The 21,972-nt window shown below is 45.4% G+C and overlaps 1 protein-coding gene and 1 non-coding gene across 4 annotated transcripts in view; both read left to right on the top strand.

Moving 5' to 3' along the window:
- Window positions 1–21,972, top strand: part of MICAL3 (microtubule associated monooxygenase, calponin and LIM domain containing 3) — a 172,517-nt gene that overhangs the window by 58,121 nt on the left and 92,424 nt on the right. For 2 of the 3 annotated variants that reach the window (XM_060245797.1, XM_060245796.1), the window contains one exon: window positions 603–690. In XM_060245797.1, coding sequence (XP_060101780.1) covers window positions 603–690 — 88 coding nt within the window. Of the gene's footprint in view, window positions 1–602; window positions 3,921–21,972 lie in introns of those variants that run through there. The other variant, XM_060245795.1, reaches the window with a different exon arrangement.
- TRNAT-AGU (transfer RNA threonine (anticodon AGU)) lies at window positions 16,745–16,817 on the top strand. Its single transcript has one exon. It is a non-coding gene; the product is annotated as a tRNA-Thr (tRNA).

The following is a 21,972-nucleotide window of genomic DNA, read 5'->3' as shown; positions in this document are numbered from 1 at the left end:
GCCTGGGCCAAATTGAGGGCATTCCTTTCTCAGATGTTTTTCTCATCCAACTAATTTACCTTTTAACATGTAACATACATATAGTTTGCCATTAGAAGAAAAATATATTAAAATATAGTGGAAGATGGAGTTAGTATATGTAATGAAATAAACAGCCAGTATCCCTATTTGTGTATGTCAATACAGCTAAAAGAGAAATACATTGGATAGGGATGTTCTTGTCCACCTAATTTACTTTTTAACACCTAAAGAGCCCGTTTGGTGTAATGGTTAAATGTGCAGACTCTTATCTGGGAGAACCAGGTTTGATTCCCCACTCCTCCACCTGTACCTCCTGGAATGGCCTTGGGTCAGCCATAGGTCTCATAGGAGTTGTCCTTGAAAGGGGAGCTTCTGTCAGAGCTCTCTCAGCCCCACCCACCTCACAGGGTGTCTGTTGTGGGGGAAGGAGATAAAGGAGATTGTAAACCGCTTTGAGACTCTGTTTCAGAGAGAAGGGCGGGATATAAATCTGTGGTCTTCTAAACATCATTCTAGTTTGCCATTAGAAAAAAAGAAAACTGTATGATTTTATCCCCTGTGGGGTTTTTTTCTCCCTGCAGGATAACAAAGGGACCCAGCCGGACAGCATGGCAGCTGATGGTGCAGGGCGTGCCAACCCCATCTCAGCATCATCAGAGAGGACACCAGGTAGCTCTGCTTCCTTGTTTGGCAGGGCGGTGCAGTACTCTGTCCGCCTCTTTGACAAAGTGAGGGTGGCGAGCCAACTCCTTCAAGGCACAGCTTCCTCACTCGGGCATCTGGTAGCCCAAAACCCTTTGGACTCCTTTTTCATGTGCCAGTTGATGGCTTTTGGGGTCCCCTTTCTCTATGTCCAGTCGGAGGTTCTCGTGCAGATATTGGGGGAATTTTTATCGGCATTAGGATACTGACAAAGCAGTAACGATATTGTTAATACTTTGTAACATGTGGGAGCTTTGTCTGTGTAAGGGTGGGTGAAAAAAATGTATATAACCTGTGCTGTAGTTTTAAGGGTGTGACCCCTCTAAATGGTTTTGACGTGGGTGATTTTTTAACCCAGACATCCAACATTTTCTTGGGCTAGATCTGAATAATTTAAATTATCTGTAAAGTCTACATTGTGGAGTTTTGAAGAATCTATTACCTATATTTCTGTGTTCACCTGAATTCTGAATGTTGCATTTTCTGGTTCTTACTAACTCAATACCTGAATAGCATAACAACAAAATCTCATTGGCAACTGTGGTGCTGTGAATTCTTTGGAGTCTTTCATAGCAAAAGCGAGCCATCGCCTTTAATGCTATGGTAGCTTGGTGTCGGCAACTTGTGGTATTCTTTCAGCCAAAATATGTGCTTCTCTTGTCAGTAATTTTGGGAACTGGGACTTTTGCATCAAGCTGCATAGTGTTGAGGGCAGTTTCCTTAAACTTGATTCTTTTTCTTTTTTTGTGGGGGAATTGGGTCAACAAACTCTTGTTTGACCCAGCTTTTCCTTGACCTACTGGCAGCTAAAAGTGAGCTTGATAGGTAGTTCTAGTTCTGGAATATTCTAAGTCACATTCGTTCAGATTTTTTTTTTAACTGACATGTAGCTTGTACTTTGTGTGGAAACTAAATTCTGCCATTGGATTTTTAAAAGATTATAAACTATTCTAAATGTTGTAGGAGGCTATAACCGAAAGATTTTTAGAGAGATCCCTCTCTCTTTTTTTTTTAACTGAGTGCAGACAGTGGTGCCTTCCACCCACAAAATGAAGGTGATTTAAGAGAGATCTCATTCTGAGAAATGTTTTCTACAGAGCAAGCCTTTCTAATTTGGAATCATGGTTTTTAACGGCCTTTAGCCACACAAGTAAAGGAGTCTATCTTTCAGCTCTAGAAGCTGGTATGTTCTGACAAGATGGTCACCCTTATTTAGCCTGTTAGTTGCTATCAGTTGCTGTAATTGGAGTGGCCATGTCATTTGGCACTGCCTTGAATCACTTCAACAAAGCTGGAGCAGGCTTAGTCAAAAATGGCTGCTTGGGTGACTCTAAAAGCTCAGGCTACAGAACACCTATTGGGCTAAGCCTCCACATCTGTTGTTACGGGTCCACAGAGGTTACTTGTGCAATGAGTAGTCAGCAAGCAGCACATTCTGTTTTTAATAGCAAAGGTAGCCTCTGATATAGTATTTTTCAGTTGATTGTTACTGCTTTTCTTTGTTAAGTACAGGGTAGTGTGGCATTCCTAGCATTAACAATAGAACTTGGCCTATAATCCCTGTAAGTCATCTCTTGTTCTTGTTCCTGTTCCTTGCTGGTCAGGGCAGGAAATAAGACATCTCCTATTTCGGGGCTCTTTGCTAGGTACAAAGATAACTTGAATGTACAAAAGTTCTAGTGAGTAAAAAGGTTATGGAGAATTTATGATGCTCAGTGAGGAGACTGCTGGATATACATCTTTATATATTTATAGAGGTAGGTTAAGACTCAGATATATACCTTTTGATCGTGCGTGTATGTGTGTGAATTTTACCAGTATTTTGTGTGTTTGTGTGTTCATATAGATGACTATAGCTGTTTACTGCAAGGTATATTATAGCAATAATTCAATCCTGAATTAATCCTGCCCTTTGTAATATAGAAACTTCAGAAAACTATATAGCCAGGGCTGGAAAAAATATTTGAAACAACCAGGAGCTAAGCATCAGGGGAGTAGTGTTTGTATGGATTTATTTTTAAAAGCAAATGGTTCTGTTGAGAGATGTTTTAAATTTCTGTTTGAAGTGTTGGGGATCCATCCCAAGCAATCAGGAATCTGGATACTTTCTAGCCCTGTTTAAATCATCTCAAACTAAGTTCAGCCTTGCAGAGAGTTTTAATTCCTGTGCAAACTCTGAATGACCACCTGCTTCAGAAGTAAAATTCTGTAAACTGCCATGTGAAAGATCCTGATATTAATGTAAGAGATTGGCAATCTCATGCATGTGCCAGAATGTAGTTTCAATAGAAATGCCATTACATGATACCTGGGGAAGCATAGAAATGCTACCTGGGAGTAAATAGAAACCCCACCTTCCCACTGTTCTGTATCCACAGTCCAGCTGCCTGTTCTGTGCTCATAGAATAGGTAAACGCATGTCAGTGGAGGGCACTTCTTACTCCATTTGTATGATGTGGGCAAATTTTCAGCTAGTGCTTCCCTGGTTACCAGGGAATCATATGTTGCCTGCCTTCCCTGCTTGTTAGCCATCTTGCAGAACAGTGAAGAAAGCTCTTGTATATACAACGCTGCATATTGACATTTGAGAGCACAATAAGCACTTTTTTGTGAGATAGTATTTACTAACCTGTTTGGCATGTGCAACTCTTACGTAATAGGTGTTCCATGAATTTTACTTTATGATAGACTATGTAGCTGTAAGGACAATCGGAGCTTTGCTCAGTGTTTATGCACTGGGGGAGTCAGCCGCACTTTCTCTCAAAGGCCTTGTCTAGTTTTCAAGGAAGAGTGTGTGTGGCACTTCTTGGTGTGTGTGGCACATAAAGGTGCATTGTGCATAGTTTTAAATATTGCTGCTGTTCCAGACAAACTACTTGCACATTGTCTGTAAAAGGTGCCTCCCTTTCCATTGGTGTCAGGTGCCTGCTTTCTCTGTGCTGAACTTGGGCATGCTTGTGGAAACTCTGTTATTAAGCCTTTCCCTGTACTGTCTTTTGGGGATTTTGTGTCAAGCGCTCTCTCCCTTTGCCTATGTCACAATGCTGCTGCTGTTGTTGCCAATAAAAAGGGCAGGGCTGGGGGGGGGGGGAGAATCCTTTAGCTTTCAAGGATTGCATTCTGTAATAGTTGTTGACTTTTGTATTTTTGTAATGTTGTACCATGTGCGCTTTTTAATACATGTTTTGAAAATTCAAGTACTGTTCTTTCTGCTTTTTGTTCTAAATGTCTGTTCTGTAAAAAATATATATTTCGGATGTTCATCCATAGTTCTAGTGGGCTTGGAACAGTCTCTTTCTATTTCTGCCCTTATGTAAGGATTTTTTTTAAGCTTCACTAACAGCTTTTACTGAAATTATTAGGGTTTGTCTACCAAGAGTAGATCCCTGTAACTGGATGTCTTGAAACTGGGTGTATTCCTGATAACTGGAAAAACTATCATCTTTGTAAATCTTTTCCTCAAAGGGCAGACTCAAAATATATCCTAACTGTTAAGGCATTTCCACACACTCTAGATAGGTGAAGTTTGTCCCCAAACCTTCTTGATAAATGTTTTGTAAGACATAAATATGGAACATTTTTATTATTTATTTAAATTTCTGGACCACCCTCCTCTGTAAACAGGACTCAGGATGGTGTACATCAAGACAAGACACAATATACCCAGCAGTCAACAAGCTTTCTTCAAAATGTAGGCTAGCATTGTAGCACAGAGTTAATAAAATTATGGATGATCTGTGAATTTTGTTTGGTGATCATATAACAGGAGCTAAATTATTATTTTCTCAGTTCTGTACTATTTGATAGTGTCTCTTTTTTACATTAAAAGAGGATGAAGAAAATGAAGCTGTACAATAATACAACAGTATGTCCTAGAAAAACCCAAATCTCATTAATTATTTTGGAACTTTTAGCAGGCTTAATTCCTGCAGAATTAAATGGAATCCTTGCAGACAGGTTGGTGAGTCTCAGGAGAAGCAGACGTTTCCTTAGAATGCGGGAGGGAGAAGTTGGAAGGCTTACATGCATCTCTGCAGCAATAGCATACAGGGCACATACATATATTCCATACTGGATGACAGCTACAGAACTGGAGCAGTATAGCTACAATACACTGTGTACATGTGTAAATTCCGTAATGAAATACAATATCGGAGGAACCTAAGCAGGACCAGCCCAGCTTCGTAATTGGATGGGAGACTGCCCAGGAAGTCCAGGGTTGCTGTGCAGAGGCAGGCAATGGCAAACAACCTCTGTTCATCTCTTGACTTGAAAAACCTGCAGGGGTGTGACTTGACAGTGTTTTCTACCACCTTGTGGATTTGCTTTCATGGCGCAGCCAAAGCAACATCAGTAACTCTGATTTGAAACCTAGTTATACATCTGCTGCTGCAACTGTGAGATATGGATAAATAGTTGTCAAGAATTTCTGTCCTTTGCCAAATGATCTTGGGGAAAATTTGCAGGTCAGCCAAAATCAGTGCTGTGGATTTTGAATAGGCAAGAGTTCCTCTTCCTAATGTTTCTGGGAGCCCTCCTTGACATGCAGTAGAAGATTAGTACTCCAGAATTAATGTCTGCTTACATGCAGAGTGAAACCCAACCAGGACTACACTCTCAGATTAGGGAGGTTAGGTTACTCTCATACGCTAAAGCATAGACTATCCAAATGCATCTGGTGGATGATTGCTCCAGATGGGGGGGTATAACCTACGTAAGTGGGATGCCATAAGGACTGGTTGTGTTGTGGGAGTTGAACATTTAGGCCAGCATCTGGTGCTGGCATAAACATTCTCTCCATGCGATACAGCCATTCCATGTGGCATGACACTTCCCAGCACATTACAGCCCGTGTGTGAAATGGCCACTGCACAGATACATTTCTAAGTGACCTGTGAGCGGCTGCTGTAATGGGTGCAACCTCCATTACAGTAAAGGAGGGGTGAAGACCCTATATACCTGGAATGCTGGAAAGGATGCGTGTGTATAAAGATGACCAATTTAAGACAAATAAATTGTGTGTGGCAGAAGCTGTTGTGAGTTAGATTCTACTTCATTAGATTAATGAATGTATCCATAGGTGACAGATAGGTAAGGTCAGTACAGTGACCCTTCACAGAAACAATAATAGGAGGCTACAGTCTTTCTAAGCTGACTTAAGGCCTGTCATGTACAGGGAACCCATGGTCATGATTAAGTTCTGATTAGATGGTGTCAAGCATTCTGATAAATTCTAAATCCAGCAGTTTCGTGCTGAAGTCTCCCTTTAAAGTTCTCTGCTTGGAGCATGGTAATTTTGGGCTCAACCACAGCTGTGGGTATTTGCTAATCTTTTAAGTTTTGCCTACAAATGTCACCTGTATTACTTGCATTTCGTTACCTTTTGACCCCATTGTTTATAACTTTTTTTTTTTTACTCTTGTGCTTTTGGATATATGCCTGCCTGTTGGTGGTGTGGTACATGCACCTGATGAAGTGATATCTAGTCCACTATTGAGTAATGCCACAAATACATCTTTTAGGCTTTAAGGTTCCCTAAGGAGCCTTGCTGCGTTTGCTGTAACAAACTAACATGACTAGCCCTCCGGGATTTAAGGTAGCATCCCTCCCCTGTGAAACATAAGGTACAATCCTGTGCCCACTTACCTGAGAGTAAGCATTATCAAACATAGTGGGACTTCCTTCTGAGTAGACATGCACAGGATTGTGCTGATGTTGTGAGAGACTGTTCCTAGACCATCATGTTCCCTTTCTTCAGTGTTCTTACCAGGGCTTTATGGTGGGATTGATGGGGCTGTCTACTAGCAGGGAAATTTCAAAGACAGAAAGTATAAAACTGTGCGGTCTCAAGGGAATGTAGCGGAATCACAAGAGAAAATGTAGTTTTCTGCATTTCTGCAGTGTGAAAAATAGTTGGGCACTGCTGCTTGAGACGAGAAATGCAATGGAATCCACCATGAAATCCTGTTGGAAGAACTGCAGTTCCTTTCTCTGATCCTTTCCCATCTTTGCAAACCGTGCAGATTTGTCCTACCCAATGATAGTTATTTGCTTTATTATTTATATGTATCTGCATTTCTTGAAGGACGATGCGAGTTACTCTGGGCATTTCCCCAAATTATGTGCAATGTTACTTTTGTGTGCCAGTAAAGAAACTTTCAAAATGCTAAGAAATGGAGGTGGGGTGTCTTCCCTCCCTTCAATTGACCTACGTCTGCTGCTTTGAAATGCAGTATTTAAGAATGGAATCCTCCCCCTTGATGTCTCAGGGAGGATTGGGGAGAATGTGCTCAGAACAGCTCTGCATCTTCAACTTGAGATTTTTTTTAATTTTATTTTATTTTTGCTTTTGCTTTTTTGCACTTATTGTAGTGATTGAGGTGTGTTTGAATTCTGTAACTTTGGAACTCTACTTGCTGTGAAAGCAATACCTTTTTTGTGTGCAATGTTACCTCTCATATTTAAAAGGGAATAAATTCCAAACAATCCTTAGGTTTCTGAGTTTTTCTTTTCCGTTCCCTTGTTTATTTCTGTTGGGTTCAGCCAGAGAGGGGGGGGGGGAGTTTGAATGCCAGGAGGCAGATTCTGCAGCAGACCCATTAGATTTTAATTAAGTGTTGGGAAAACAGAATTTAACCCTTGGCAGTGACTCTGCTTGGCTTGTCAAAAATTCACCACTTGCATTCCCAGTTCTGCACAGAGCTCCAAAGCAACAGGAGTTCCACAGCGCAGCCTGTGGGAGCTTGGTAAAAGAACCACAGGAATTAGTTGCCATTTTCAAATGGTTGTATGCAGTTCAGTCTTGGTCCTGCCCTCTTTGTCTCCCTGTGTCCTGTTCCTATGTCCCAGTATCATGTCCCTTATCTCTCCGTTCCCTTGCCCTTAACAGCATGCATCTGCTGCTCTCTTTAGACCTGGACAGCAATCGAAAGTTGTTTCCCAGACTATTCCCTCAACACTTTCCCTGCTAACGCTGTCAGAATGTTTGTGAATACTCCGTTACATCACTGCTGCTCAGCCAGCATCTAATGGCAGGGGTTTATGACAAAACTAGAATTTTAGCTTATCTGTTTTTGGTTTATGTAAACTGATCCCCAAGCTCTCATCACACTCAAGCACATTTTATTTGTTTCTTTAAACAAAACAAACAGAAAAAGAAACAATGGGACAAAAATGTGTATTGACGCCTGACAAAGAGGAAATGCCTCTAGGAGCGGGCTTGATTTTCAGTGGCTCAAGTTCACTAGGCACAGTGAACTCATCTCAGTGATATCCCTGAGTACACCTTTATTTTCCCCCCCCATAGCACACTTTTTTGGAATCAAAGCATCACATTGGGGACATGGTTGTGGTGAGGGTCAGCCTTCTCTCGCAACACTAAGAAGATTCCTTGACAGAGACACAGTAGGCAGATGTCAACTGCATCCTGCAAAAATCCATCTTTTTGCATATTATTCCGGACATTTGCAGCTTTAGACCTGTTTTCTCTTGCTTGTTGTCAAAAGATCTTATGTAAAAAATGTTAAAAGAATTTGAAACAAGAAACAAGTGCAAATCCAATTCAGTGATTTCTAAACCCATGTCATGTTATCTGAGGTTGTGCACATAAAAATATTTTTATTTCAGGCTGGGTATTTTTTAAAGGAGTATGACTTCGGCATGCTGAAAATTTGAAGGGTTTGATACCCTTTAAGTAACTTTTTGAGGCTGGGTTTTGGGTTCAGAAATTTCAGCGCCTGATAATCATGTCCCCAAATCCCCCGAAAACATGAAATTAAAAAAGGGAAATTTTGGTCCCCTCCCCCAAGCAAGCAGGAGTAGGGAGGAAAGGAGAAAGAGAAAGTGCACCTGTTAATCAGCTGTTTGGTGGTACATATGTCCTTAAAATTTTTAAGGGCCATTATTTTCTGTGGCCTCAGTGATTTAAAATATGTGTGGTAGACCCAGGGCCGGTTCTAGGGTGCCCGGCACCCCAGGTAGATTTACTGCCCGCGTGCCCCCGAACCGAGCCCCTCCCTTTTCTCTGCAGCACTCCACTCCACGCCCCCGCACAGCGAGCTCAGACATCAGCCTCATGCTTACCCACTTTGCTGGGCATCAGAATAGCGCTCTCTCTTTGCTCCCTCTTCCCTTCCTGTTCCAGGGGGATGGTGGACAGGCCACCTTCCGCCTCCCCCTCCCCGGCGCACTCAGAGTAGTGACGATAGTCTCGTGCTTACCCACTTCAGCTGGCATCGCAATAGAGCCTTCTCTTAAAAGAAAGCAGGAAGAGGCTTCACTCTCACCCCTCCCTTCCTCAACAGGAAGGGAGGGGGAAGCAAAGCCTTGTTCTGCTCTGGCGAAGTGGGCAAGCACTGGCAAAGTGGGTAAGCACAAGGCTGGTGTCTGAGCACATCGGGGTGGGGGCTGGGGAGGTGGCCTGCTTACTGCCCCCACTGCCTAACTGCTCCGTGGTAATTAGGCATTTGTCTTGGGTGTTAAGAGAAGGGAAGAGCCCAATTTGGCGCCCCCCACCCAGCACCCTAGGCAAATGCCGAACTTGCCTAGTGGGCGAGCTGGCTCTGGGTAGACCTGAGCTCCAGATTGTGAAGATGAGGTCCTATTGCCCATTGAAAATAATAGCCTTTTCTGATTGAGAAAAATATTGTTTTCAATGGGTGGTATACTTGGTCTCTAGATGATGAGACCAAGTCTACTGCTCAAGGATACCTGCAGCAGTAGACAACCTAGCACTTGCTCTCCGTCTCCTTCCTTGTGCCTGCTGCCTGCCTGGCTGGAGGGGTAGGAAGGCCACAGCTGAGCTGGCTGACAAGGCAGGCATTCAAAACAATGTCCCATTAAACTTTGAAGGGCCATTATTTACAGTAGGTGGTAACCTCCAAATTCTATAGACCAGGTACACTGATTGAAAATAATTGGCAGCAGTGCTGACCTGGATAGTCCGGGCAAGCCCAATCTCATCAGATCTCAGAAGCTAAGCAGGGCCAACCTTGGCAAGTACTTAGATGGGAGACCACCTTGGAATACCAGGACTAGGAGGCAGAGGCAGGCTGCATCAAGCCACTTCTCTGAATGTCCTCCATGCCTCAGTAGGGGTTGCCAGAAGTCACTGTGACTGCCAGGTGTGCATGCAACACAAACACAAACACACACAAATCAAGAAAATACTAATAATAGGCAGTAGACCTGGCCTCTAGAAACCAGGGGTACCTGACCATCAGCTGTCTGTTGGCAGCTATTGTCCCTTTAAATCTGGAATTCAGATGCCAGGTCTTCTTATAGAAAGACTTGCTCTTTAAAATTTAAAGGGCTGATACACGGTAAAAGGCTGGTTTGCTAGGGGTGCTTCCTCTCTCTCTTCCTCCCTGCTCCAGCACCTCCCAAAGGACTCCTGAAATTCCAAGAGGTAAATTATTGTTACTCCTTGAATTTCAGGAGTGTTTGGGTTGTTTCAGGCACCCCCAAGCTAACCTAAAATAGCTGATTTGGGGTTTAACTTCAGCTCAAGTGCATACTCCTATAGTTTAACTTGTAGCTTCAATGCAAGAATAAGTCTGCAAAAGAAACATTCTGGTCCAATGCAGACTAATATTGGATTTATATCCCACCTTATACTCTGAATCTCAGAGTCAGAGCGGTCATAATCTCTTTTACCTTCCCCCCTCCCCACAGCAGACACCCTGTGAGGTAGGCAGGGCTAAGAGAGCTCTTACAGCAGCTGCCCTTTCAAGGACAACTCCTGTGAAAGCTATGGCTGACCCAAAGCCATTCCAGCAGGTGCAAGTGGAGGAGTGGGGAATCAAATCCGGTTCTCCAAGTCCATGCACTTAACCACCGCACCAAACATTAACTACAGCTGTCCAGCTGGTGTGTTACTGCATCAATACTTGAGGATGTCTCACTCAGTAGTAATTTTCTCATAGTGGTGATTCTCTCATGGCAAGGCCTGCCAAGTTGAGCCATGAACGTATTTTGGCAGTGATCTGTGTTGAAAGTCGCTGCTGTGTAAATATTTTTAGATTTGAGACAAGTTCATAGCCTTTGAATGCTAGTTTACCTTGAAGGAATTCAAAAGAAATACATCAAGTAGGAAAGATTCAGGTGGGGTAGCTGTGTTGGTCTGAAGCAGCAGAAAAAGGTTTGACTCCAGTGACGCTTTGGTCTTAAAGGTGCCACTGGACTCAAAACTTTACAAAGCAAGAAAGTTCTTTTTGTTTTTATGCAGAGTAACTGCAATAAAGGGCACGAGAGCTAAGCTAGCACTGAACTCCCAAGGTACTTTCGTTCTAAGAGGGATTTACTGTCATGGAGCCCTGATACTTACAGCGTGAAAGCAAAATAGTTTGCACATGAGGAATGGCAACCATTAAATAAATAGCCATCTCGCGCCAAATGCTATAAAAGCCAAAAATAAAACCAGAAACCTTCCACTGTCTGATCTAATCACTCAGTTTTTGAAGATGAGGGTGCTATGTAAATGTTCTCAGACAATCCCCAAGGGAAAAACGTGTTTTTGACTAGTAGTCCTTTTGTCCAAAGACTTGGTGCTGCAATGGAAATGCAACAGTTGATGGCCAGTTACAGCTGAAGATCTGTGTTGAGCTGGTACTAGACATTAGAAGCTGAAAATGATTGTAATCAATGTTCTCTCTAAGCATGTCTGTAGCTATGGGGGTGGGGCAGGTCACTCTATTAAAAAGAACCCTTCCCTATGTAGGGCCCCTCCATTGGAGGGCCTACAGGACCCACAGAAAAGGGAGGGAGAGACAAGTGGAGCAAGCCACCTTCACTCTCCTCCACCCCGCGAGCAAGGCCAGCCCGGCAACCCGAGCACCACAGCCAAGAAAGCAACCCCTCCAAGGGATTCAGGTGCGCTGCCCCACCAAGGTGAGCCCTCTCCTGTCCGTCTGGCTGGGCGATCTGGGGTGTGCCCAGGATAGGCCATCCCTCTGCCAGCAGCAACAGCAGGGCCTTTCGATCACGGCCCCCTTTCCTCTGCTCGCCGGCTGCAGCAGCCCCTCACCCACTTGCTCTCCCTGGACCCGGCAGGAGCGGCAGCTGGGTTCTGGCTTTGCACTGGACTCAGCGTCTCTGGGCAGAGCGCAGCATCTTGACGGCCAGATGAGCTTCCAGCCAGCCTGCCCGCAGGAAGAAGTCCTCGGAACAGGGCGTTGGAGGAAAGCCACTGAGGAAGTGCCAGGCCGGGTGGGCTGGCTGCCCAGGAAGCCCAGCAGACAGGAGGCGCTCGGGGGGCCAAGTTCAAGCCTCTCACAGCCAAGCCTCACAGCCCCCCCCCCCCCACCAAAAATTTTTGCTCCACCCCAAATTTTCTGGCTACAGGGCTGCCTCTAAGCTGGGTTAGTGTGAGCTGGTTCAGTTTTTCAGCCTCTGACTCGCACATTTTTTTCTTAGCTCAGGAAGAATGGCTCCAGAGCAAATGAATTTGTGCAGAAGCAAAATTGCTCGCTCAGAACTTTAATGCCAGCAGCTCACAAAATAGAATTTTGCTCACAAGACTCCACAGCTAGAGGAAGCATTGGTTGTAATAGGGTTGTATGCATTGCAGGTTAGTAGTTAGGACTAGGGAGAGCCCACTTCAAATCTCTTCTTCACCTTGAAGCTCTCTGGGGTGATCTTGGGCCAGCTGCATCCCCTATGTCTAGCCTCCCAAAAGGGCTGTTGTAAGGTAAAGCAGAAGAAAAATATGTATGCCACCCTGAGCTCCTAGGAAGAGGGAGCAGAATAAAGAAATGTAAGGTATCTTTCTGTGATGCATACCAAAATTGGGATTTAGCTGCTCTGGATCCCAAAACTCTGCTCTGGGCAGCCAACCGCCAGCCTAGCAGGACAGAAGCATATGCCCCCCTAGTGAGAGATAGTGGAAGCAAAGGGAATCTGTAGCCTGGGAGACCATGACATGTATCCTGATTCAGGGGCAGAATTCTAGCAGGAGCTCCTTTGCATATTAGGCCACACCCCCTGATGTTGCCAATCCTCCGAGAGCTTACAAGGCTCTTTTTTGTAAGCTCTTGGAGGACTGGCTACATCAGGGGGTGTGGCCTGATTTGTAAAGGAGCTCCTGCTAGAATTCCACCCCTGCGTGCCTGATTTAATAGTGCATTGTCAAGTTGTTCGTGGGTCTAGCCAAGGATGAAGCCGAGGGTGGAGAACCTCAGCTTGCATCTAGGGGGTATGCAAGCTTAGGGTGCACAGAATAGGAAGAGTACTGCTCAGTCCTTACCTCTGGGGTGACTGCTCGGGACTGTCACAGGGTTCAACGCCTTCACTGTTTCTTGGCAATCAAAACAGGAAACGTGAGTGGATAGCACCACCGTAGGCTGAGCGGTGTGTACTCCACTTCAACAGAAGCTCAAAAGAAGAGAGCTACATGGGCAGATGCTGGGCAACCAGGCACATAGGTTCTTCCTTCATCCTATGGAGTGAGCCTTGTGTAGGACAAGCTACAAGGGTCAGGGGACAGAATGAAGCTGAAGGTGGGACATTCCCAACCATTGTGATAAGTGGATTTCTGAAACTCAGAAGCTGGTGCCTAGAATTAAAATTCTCAACTCCCAACTGGACTGGCCTCTAAAAATCTGATTCATTTCTATAGATCACCTTTTTGTACTTAGGCTTTTCTGTCATCTTTCTCATGCTCAACATCAATGCTCGAATGTACTTTGAAATATCAACATTAAATAGTAAGGAAGTAGGAACCATACCTGCACATGCAAACACACACGATTCAAGACACTGACAAATGTGACATTGGCTTCTAAATTTCAACATGAACTTTAGTGCATGAATGTTCTCCCCCCCCCCCCGCCCCCACCAGTAGAATTAGAAGCAACAGCCCATCTCGGAACAGAGATGGTTGAAATTTGAATTTTTCTTTTCACTTGTAATTCTCAAGCATGCTTGACAATTCTTCAATAGCTGCTGTGCCATCATAGTTCCATCAGCGCTGTCTTCCTTCTGCTCTTCTTCTCAGCTGGGGGAGGCCGTCAATGAAATTGCTGAGCAGTCAGGTTAGAACAGATAAAAGGAAGTACTTCTTTGCCCAAAGGGTGATTAACACATGGAATTCACTGCCACAAGGGGTGGGGGGTGGCTAAAGGCATAGCCAGCTTCAAGAGGGGATTGGATAAACATATGGAGCAGAGGTCCATCAGTGGCTATTAGCCACAGTGTATTGTTGGAACTCTGTCTGGGACAGTGATGCTTTGTATTTTTGGTGCTTGGGAGGGGCAACAGTGTGAGGACTTCTGGTCCTGGCCCCACTGTTGGACCTCCTGATGGCACTTGGTTTTTTTGGCCACTGTGTGACACAGAGTGTTGGACTGGATGGGCCATTGGCCTGATCCAACATGGCCTCTCTTATTTTTACTTTATTTTTAATTTTAATTTCTGTGGATTTATATTCTGCCCTTTCCCATAATGGTCTCAGGGCGGATTCCAACATGTCAAACAATTAAAACCAACAATTACATCATAACAATCAATAAATAAGCAGTAAAACAATAAAACAATCGAACAGTAAGGACATATTAAGAGGTTAAGAGTTAAAACAGTTAAATTGGTAGCTCAGATTTAACTTAGGCAGCATGGATAGTGTGGACACTTAAATGTACAGCTTGGTGTCCAAAAGATGTCAACTGTATTAGCCCAATTTCCTCCAGTCTAGATGGTAGTCAGTGTTGGGAGGCCAGTTAGATGGCATAGCAAGATAAAGACACCCACCCGCCTCAACCAAAGGCCTAGCGGAACAGCTGTCTTATAGGCCCTCTGGAATGGCAACAAATCCAAGAGGGCCCAAGCCTCTATAGGGAGCTGATTCCACCTGGTCGAGGCAGACGTCCCTTGGGCCATGGATGGTCAGAAGATGTTGAGTGGCTGATCGTAATGGCCCCTGGGGCTCATATGGACTCTTATGTTCTTATGAGGGAGGGTGTGATGAAAGGGGAACTCTCCCAAGGGCCTCAGAATCTTACAACCAAGGCTGGAATGCTGCCACTGACTTGCCAGAGCCTGAGAACTCATTTTTATGCCCTGGGTGCAAATTCATCGTTCTTTCTACCCCAAGTCCTTTCTACCCCAAGCAGCAAATTGCATTGGGAAGCTGTTCAAACATGCAATCCAAACTTGTACAATCCAGAAAATGATTCACCGTATCAGCATTGTGCCTAAGTAAGGCCTGCTGCTGCTGCCTTCCATATTTTCATCTAAGCTCTAATACATGGACAGAATATTAAAAAGTATTTATTAGCTACATATTATGCTTGCCCAGGAGTTTAGAGGACCACTGTAGCTGAACAAGAGTCTGAACAAGGGTTGGGAAATACCTGGAGATTTTGGGGGTGGAGCCTGTGATAGGAGGAACTTGAAGAGGGGCAGGACCTCAATAGGGCATAGGGCCACCCTCCAAAGCAGCCATTTTCTCCAGTGGGACTTATCTCTGTCACCTGGACATAAGTTCTAATTCCAGGAGATTTCCAGGCCGCATCTGGAGGTTGGCAAACCTAGTCTGACCTGAGTATCAACACACCGTGTTTCTGTGTGGTATAGACCAATAGCCTTCTTCACATCTGATCTTAAAACCCACACCTTTAAACTAAACCTGCAGTGTGGGACCTTTTAAAATATTTTATTGTTTACATTTTACTAGAATGTTTCCACTCCACTTTTCTCTCCACGTGGGAGCCCAAAGCAGCTTACACCATCATTCTGTCTCCTCTTATTTTTATTCTCACAACAACCCTGTAAAGTAAATTAAGCTGAGAGATTACGACTGGCCTGAGGTCACCCAGGGCACTTCCATGTAGAGTGAGGGCTCAAACTTGGGTCTTTCGGGTCCTGGCCTGTCATTCTGCCTACTGCACCACACTGGCTGTGATGGTTATCACTCCCCAACCCCTTTATCTCACCACCAAAATTTAATAAAAGAAAACGGTGAGCCAATTTTTAAAAAGCTGTAGGTTACAACCTCTCAGATGGAGCAAGGATACAAAGATCTCAAAGCTGGCTTAAATAGTTGATTTTGGATGAGAGCTGATAGTCACATTTGAGCCCAATTTTTGGGCACATTCAAAGGCTGGGTGCACCAGAGGCTGGAGCTGAATCCTCATGAGGAATTTCTGATATGCACCATGTCCTAGAGTAAGTGATCATTTAAACCTGGGATGGCCAGCTTTTGTGTTAGTAAGACCCTCTGTTCTCCAGATGCTGGTCTGTAGGCTAATAAGCATGGTAGTATAGTATGAAGTAGGGTTGCAGTGGGGCCCAGAGATGTCCCAGAATTTCAGCTGATCGCCAGACTACTAAAATCACTCCACTGGAGAAAACAGCTGCTTTGGGAGGTGGACCCTGTGACAGTATAGCCCACTGAGATCCCTCCCTTCCTCAGGCTCTGATCCCAACTCTCCAGGAATTTCCCTACCTAGAATTGGCAATCCTGTTTCCGGAACCTTTTTCAGGTGTTCCGGAGGAGAAGGAACTGGGTCATGGTGGCAGAATCTGTTCCGGTATATTTGAGGTCATCAGACTGCACACTGTGCATGTGCAGAAGGCTGCCTTTGTGCAGTGGGGGTCCATGAAAAGGCAGGGGTCCCAGGATCACAAAGAGGAGCCATCTATAGCATACATGAGTATGAACATAGACTCTGTGCATAAAGTACAGTGAATGCTTTGGGTGAATAAAATGAATGGATGCAGCTTGCCATTTATAATCCTAATCTTCTCTTCATACTATGGTTGCCAAACTCTAGGTGAGGAAAAACTAGCAAACACTGTGCACTATCAATTTAAATGACACACTTAATATGTGACAGTTATAATATTTCACAACTCATGTATACTATCTATCCACACAATTCATTTATACTACATGCTCTCTTCAATGTACTCTTTTTAAAAAACATACATGAGAATCTATATTCATGAATTTTGATTCATAAATCACAGTCCTCTACCAGTTTAATAATACATTCTTAAAGCTGTAGTTCTTAAGCCCTTGATGCAGGAGAGGGATGGTGGCTCAGTGGTAGAGCATCTGCTTAGTAAGCAGAAGGTCCCAGGTTCAATCCCTGGTATCTCCAACTAAAAAGGCAAGTAGGTGTGAAAAACCTCAGCTTGAGACCCTGGAGAGCCGCTGCCAGTCTGAGTAGACAATTTATGTATTTATTGATTTGGTCGATTTATATTCCGCCCTTTCCCATACGGGCTCAGGGCGGATCACAGTCATAATTATTTATTTATTTTATTTATTTAGACTTTTATCCTGCCCGCTCCGCAAGCGGACTCAGGGCGGCTTACAACAGTCGTTTACACGATTTAAAACAATAAATCAATAAAATCTATAAAACATTAATACAATTAAAATTTAAAAACTATTCCACGGTGCTGTACCATTACTATGTTGGGGGTTTTGCTTTTCAGACGGTTGGTCATCAGGAACTCTAGCTGATGTCAAGTGGCAGCTCTCTCTCAGTTTAAGCATCGAAGGCCTGTTGAAACAATTCGGTCGTACAGGCCCTGCAGAATGTAGGAAGGTCCCGCAGGGCCCTTATGGCCTACGGGAGAGCATTCCATAACTCTGGTGCTGCCACCAAGAAGGCCCTGGCTCGTGTCAAACGCAACCTGGCCTCCTTTGGTCCAGGGGTGGACAGCAGATTTTTTGTCCCTGAACACAGTGCTCTCTGGGGGATATATGGGGAAAGGTGGTCCCGCAGATAAACAGGTCCCTGACCATAAAGGGCTTTAAAGGTCAATACCAACACCTTGAAATGGATTCGGAACACAAAAGGTAGCCAGTGCAGCTCTTTCAGCACTGGCTGAATGTGTTCCCATTGAGAGAGCCTCATTAACAGCTGTGCCACAGCGTTCTGCACTAACTGTAGTTTCCGAGTCAGCGTCAAGGGTAGCCCCATGTAGAGAGCATTACAGTGATCTATTCTTGAGGTGACCGTAGCATGGATCACCATTGCTAAGTCATTGTGCTCCAGAAAAGGAGCCAGCTGCCGCACCAGCCGAAAATGAAAAAAGGCGGATCTAATAGTGGCTGCTACCTGGGCCTCCATTGTAAGGGAGGACTCAAGGAGCACGCCCAAACTCTTGACCTTAGGAGCCGGTATCAATGGCACCCCGTCTAGAGCCAGCAGCTGGACCCCTCCTCTTGGACCACCCAGGCTTAGATAGAGAACCTCCGTCTTCGTCGGATTCAATTTCAGGCGACTCAGCCTGAGCCAGGACGCTATGGCTTGAAGAGCCAGGTCCAGATTTTCCGGGCTACAGTCGGACTGACCACCCATCAAATAGATAGAACTGGGTGTCGTCTGCGTATTGGTGACAACCCAGTCTGTACCTCCTGACAATCTGGGCAAGGGGGCGCATATAGATGTTAAATAACATCGGGGACAGAACCGCACCCTGAGGCACACCACATGTGAGTGAGTGCCTCTGGGATGACTCCTCCCCTATCACCACCCTTTGTCCCCGATCCTGGAGAAAGGAGGTCAACCACTGTAAGGTGGACCCCTGAATCCCCATGTCAGCAAGGCGGCCAGTCAGTAGCTGATGATCAACTGTATCAAAAGCAGCTGACAGGCCCAATAATAGCAGCACTGCTGAGCCGCCCCGATCCAGATGTCGCAGGAGGTCATCCATAAAACAATTAAAACACAGTAATAACTCAATAAAATACCAATAAAATACAACTACAAAAATATGCGCAGGCAGGCAGGCACATATTTCAGATAAAACAGATATTCCGGCTCATTGTAATTTTATAGCCCATTGTAGGAGAGGGTTATAGATGGTATAAGCAGTAGAATGAAGGGATGTCCACCTGCCTCAACCGAAGGCCTGGTGAAACAGCTCTGTCTTGCAGGCCCTGCGAAACGGAAGTAAATCTGGTAGGGCCCGGATCTCCACAGGGAGCTGATTCCACCAGGCCGGGGCCAGGGCCAAAAAACCCCTGGCCCTGGCCGAGGCAAGCTAGACGTCCCTTGGACCGGGGATAGCCAGAAGGTATTTGTTGGCCAATCGCAACAGTCTTCGGGACTCGGATGGGGAGAGGCGGCCCCGCAAGTATGTCAGTTCCAAGCCATGTAAGGCTTTAAAGGTCAATACCAAAACCTTAAACCAAATTCGGTACTCAATTGGTAACTAGTGCAATGTGCACAGAATCGGCTGACTGCCTGCCCGTAAAGGCAGTTCAGCTACTAGCCGTGCAGCCGCATTTTGCACCAGTTGGAGTTTCCGAATCAGCCTCAGGGGCAAGCCTGCGTAAAGTGAGTTACAGTAGTCCAATCTGGAAGTGACCGTTGCATGGATTGCTGTAGCTAAGTCATGGGGGGTCAGATAAGACGCTTGCTGTTTGACCTGCCGAAGATGATGAAATGCAGATCGTGCAACTGCTGTGACCTAGGCCTCCATGGAAAGGGAGACATCCAGTGTCATGCCCAGACTCCTCACTTTCTGGGATGGCACAAGAGGAGCACCATCCAGGATGGGGAGATGGATGTCTGATCTTAGTCCCCCTCGGCTCAGGTACAGGACCTCCATCTTAGCTGGATTAAGTTTCAGCCGGCTTAACTGCAACCATCCAGCCACAGTTTCTAACGCCCTGGTCAGAAGTTCTGGGGCGGCATCTGCATGGCAGTCCATCAGCAGATAGAGCTGGGTGTCATCTGCATACTGGTGACAACCCAGCCCAAAAGCTCGGGAAATCTGGGCAAGGGGGCACATATAGATGTTAAACATCACTGGCGAGAGAATAGCTCCCTGCGGCACACCACATTTGAGTGAGTGCCACAGGGAGATCTGCTTGCCAATTGCCACCCTTTGTCCCCGATCACGGAGAAAAGAGGAAAACCACTGTAAGGCTTTCCCCTGAACTCCTATATCGGAAAGGCAGTGGGTCATTAGATCATAATTGACCGTGTCAAACGCTGCCGAAAGGTGTAACAGTAATAGCAGCGCTGACCCGCCTTTATCCAGACGCCTTCTAAGGTCATCAGTGAGGGCAACCAAAGCAGTCTTCGTCCCATGGCCAGGATGAAAGCCAGACTGGAAGGGATCAAGGGTCGAGGTATCCTCCAGAAAAACTTGGAACTGCTCTGCCACCGCTTTCTCAATTACCTTATCCAGGAACGGTAGATTTAACACTGGCGGGTAATTGGCCAGGACCATCGGGTCCAGATGGCTTTTTAAAAAGCGGACGAACCTCTTTAAGTTTAGCTGGAAAAGTCCCTGTTTTCAGAGACAAGTTAACAATGTCAGTTAAAGGACCTTGGATACCCTTGCCACCTGCTTTAGGAAGCCAGGATGGACAGGGGTCCAACGGCCAATTGGTAGGCTTCACTGCAGCCAAGATCCTGTCCACATCTTCCCGAGAAAGACGACTGAAGTGGTCCAACATGGGTCCAACAATACTGACTTTGATGGACCAAGGCTCTGATTCAGTATAAGGCAGCTTCATATGTTCATATATCATTCCAGTCACCATTGGATTCATCATTATACACCATTATATCCCTCCTCTCCTCAAACCCCGCCTCCCCAGGTCTCCAAGAATTTCCCTGGAGTTGATGGACCTACTTATACGTTTGTTGCCTCTTGTGAATATGTCACATATCTCATACTTTCGCCAGTCCTCTTCCTGAATTATTCTGTGCCTTCCCATCTGAGTGTGCCCTAACATTCCTTCATGCAGTACCTCATCACTTCTCCCTCCATGCCCACTTAGTAGGGCTTTGATTCATTTCTCCTATCGCAAGATGGTAAAACTTTCAAATACAGCTTTGTTGATTTTTGGGAAAGTTCAAGAACCTCTACTGCATTCTGCCCACCCTATAAGAGTGGAGTTGTGCTAATGGACATTTTACAGGGCTGCTCAAAAGTACAAGGTGTTCTTCACTTCTTTCAGCTTTTAAAATATTTGCCCTAATTATTCTAGTTAGTTAAGAGGACTGGAAGCTTCCATTAACACTTCTGATGTAAATACAGCTGGTGATAGTTTTGTTTGGCAGTTTCCCAGAGCTATGAAGTGAAGTTTGATGCCTGTTGAAACCAGTGATCAGGCTGGTGTGGTGTGGAGATCATAGAATCACAGAGTTGGGAGGGATCTCCAGGGTGATCTAGCCCAACCCCCTGCACAATGCAGGAAACCCACAAATACCTACCCCATATTCACAGGATATTCATCGCTGTCAGATGGCCACCTAGCTTCTGTTTAAAAACCTCCAAGGGAGGAGATCCCACCACCTCCCGAGGAAGCCTGTTCCACTGAGGAATCGCTCTAACAGTCAGGAGGTTCTTCCTAATGTTGAGCCGGAAACTCTTCTGATTTAATTTCAACCCATTGGTTCTGGTCCTACCTTCTGGGGCCACAGAAAACAATTCCACACCATCCTCTATATGACAGCCCTTCAAGTACTTGAAGATGGTGAACATATCACCTCTCAGCTGCCTCCTCTCCAGGCTAAACATCCCCAGCTCCTTCAGCCTTTCCTCATAGGACTTGGTCTCCAGACCCCTCACCATCTTCGTCGGCCTCCTCTGGACCCGTTCCAACTTGTCTATACCCTTCTTAAAATGTGGTGCCCAAAATTTAACACAATACTCCAGGTGAGGTCTTACCAGAGCAGAGTAAAGTGATACCATCACAGCACATGATTTGGACACTATACTTCTGTTGATACAGCCCAAAATTGCATTTGCCTTTTTTAGCAAAGAGAACATTTGACTGAGAACATTTGTTACAGCTTTATATGGAACCAGACCATTGATCTGTGGACTCTTATCTGGAGAATGGGGTTGATTGTCCACTCCTCCACATGCACCTGCTGAAGGACCTTGGGTCAGTGACAGTTCTCTCAGAACTGTCTTGGCCTCACCTGCCTCACAAGATGTCTTGCAGGCAAGCCCGGTGCCAGGGTTTCTGGCACCCTAGGCCCTCGCCCCCACCCCCATGGTGGTGAGGGCGGCACAGCAAGGGAGGCTCCAAACGCCTCTAAGTGCACCACACACCACCCCTGCTTAGAGGTGCATGCACTCCACGGAGCCTGCCTTCCCTTGGAGAAGACAGGCTCCGAGGAGTGCACATGCCACTGCAGCCTATGTTGCCTAGCCACTCTCACCTTCCCTGGGTTTGTGCTTCGGAAGCACAGACCCGGGGAAGGCGAAAGTGACTGGGTGGTGCATGCACAATGCACTCTACAGAGCCTGCCTTCCCCAAGGAGCACATGAGCC

The sequence above is a fragment of the Heteronotia binoei genome, chromosome 8, assembly GCF_032191835.1.
Source record: "Heteronotia binoei isolate CCM8104 ecotype False Entrance Well chromosome 8, APGP_CSIRO_Hbin_v1, whole genome shotgun sequence".
Lineage (NCBI taxonomy): Eukaryota > Metazoa > Chordata > Lepidosauria > Squamata > Gekkonidae > Heteronotia > Heteronotia binoei.
The sequence above is the reverse complement of the archived record's forward strand: the minus strand, read 5'-3'. Positions and strand labels throughout refer to the sequence as shown.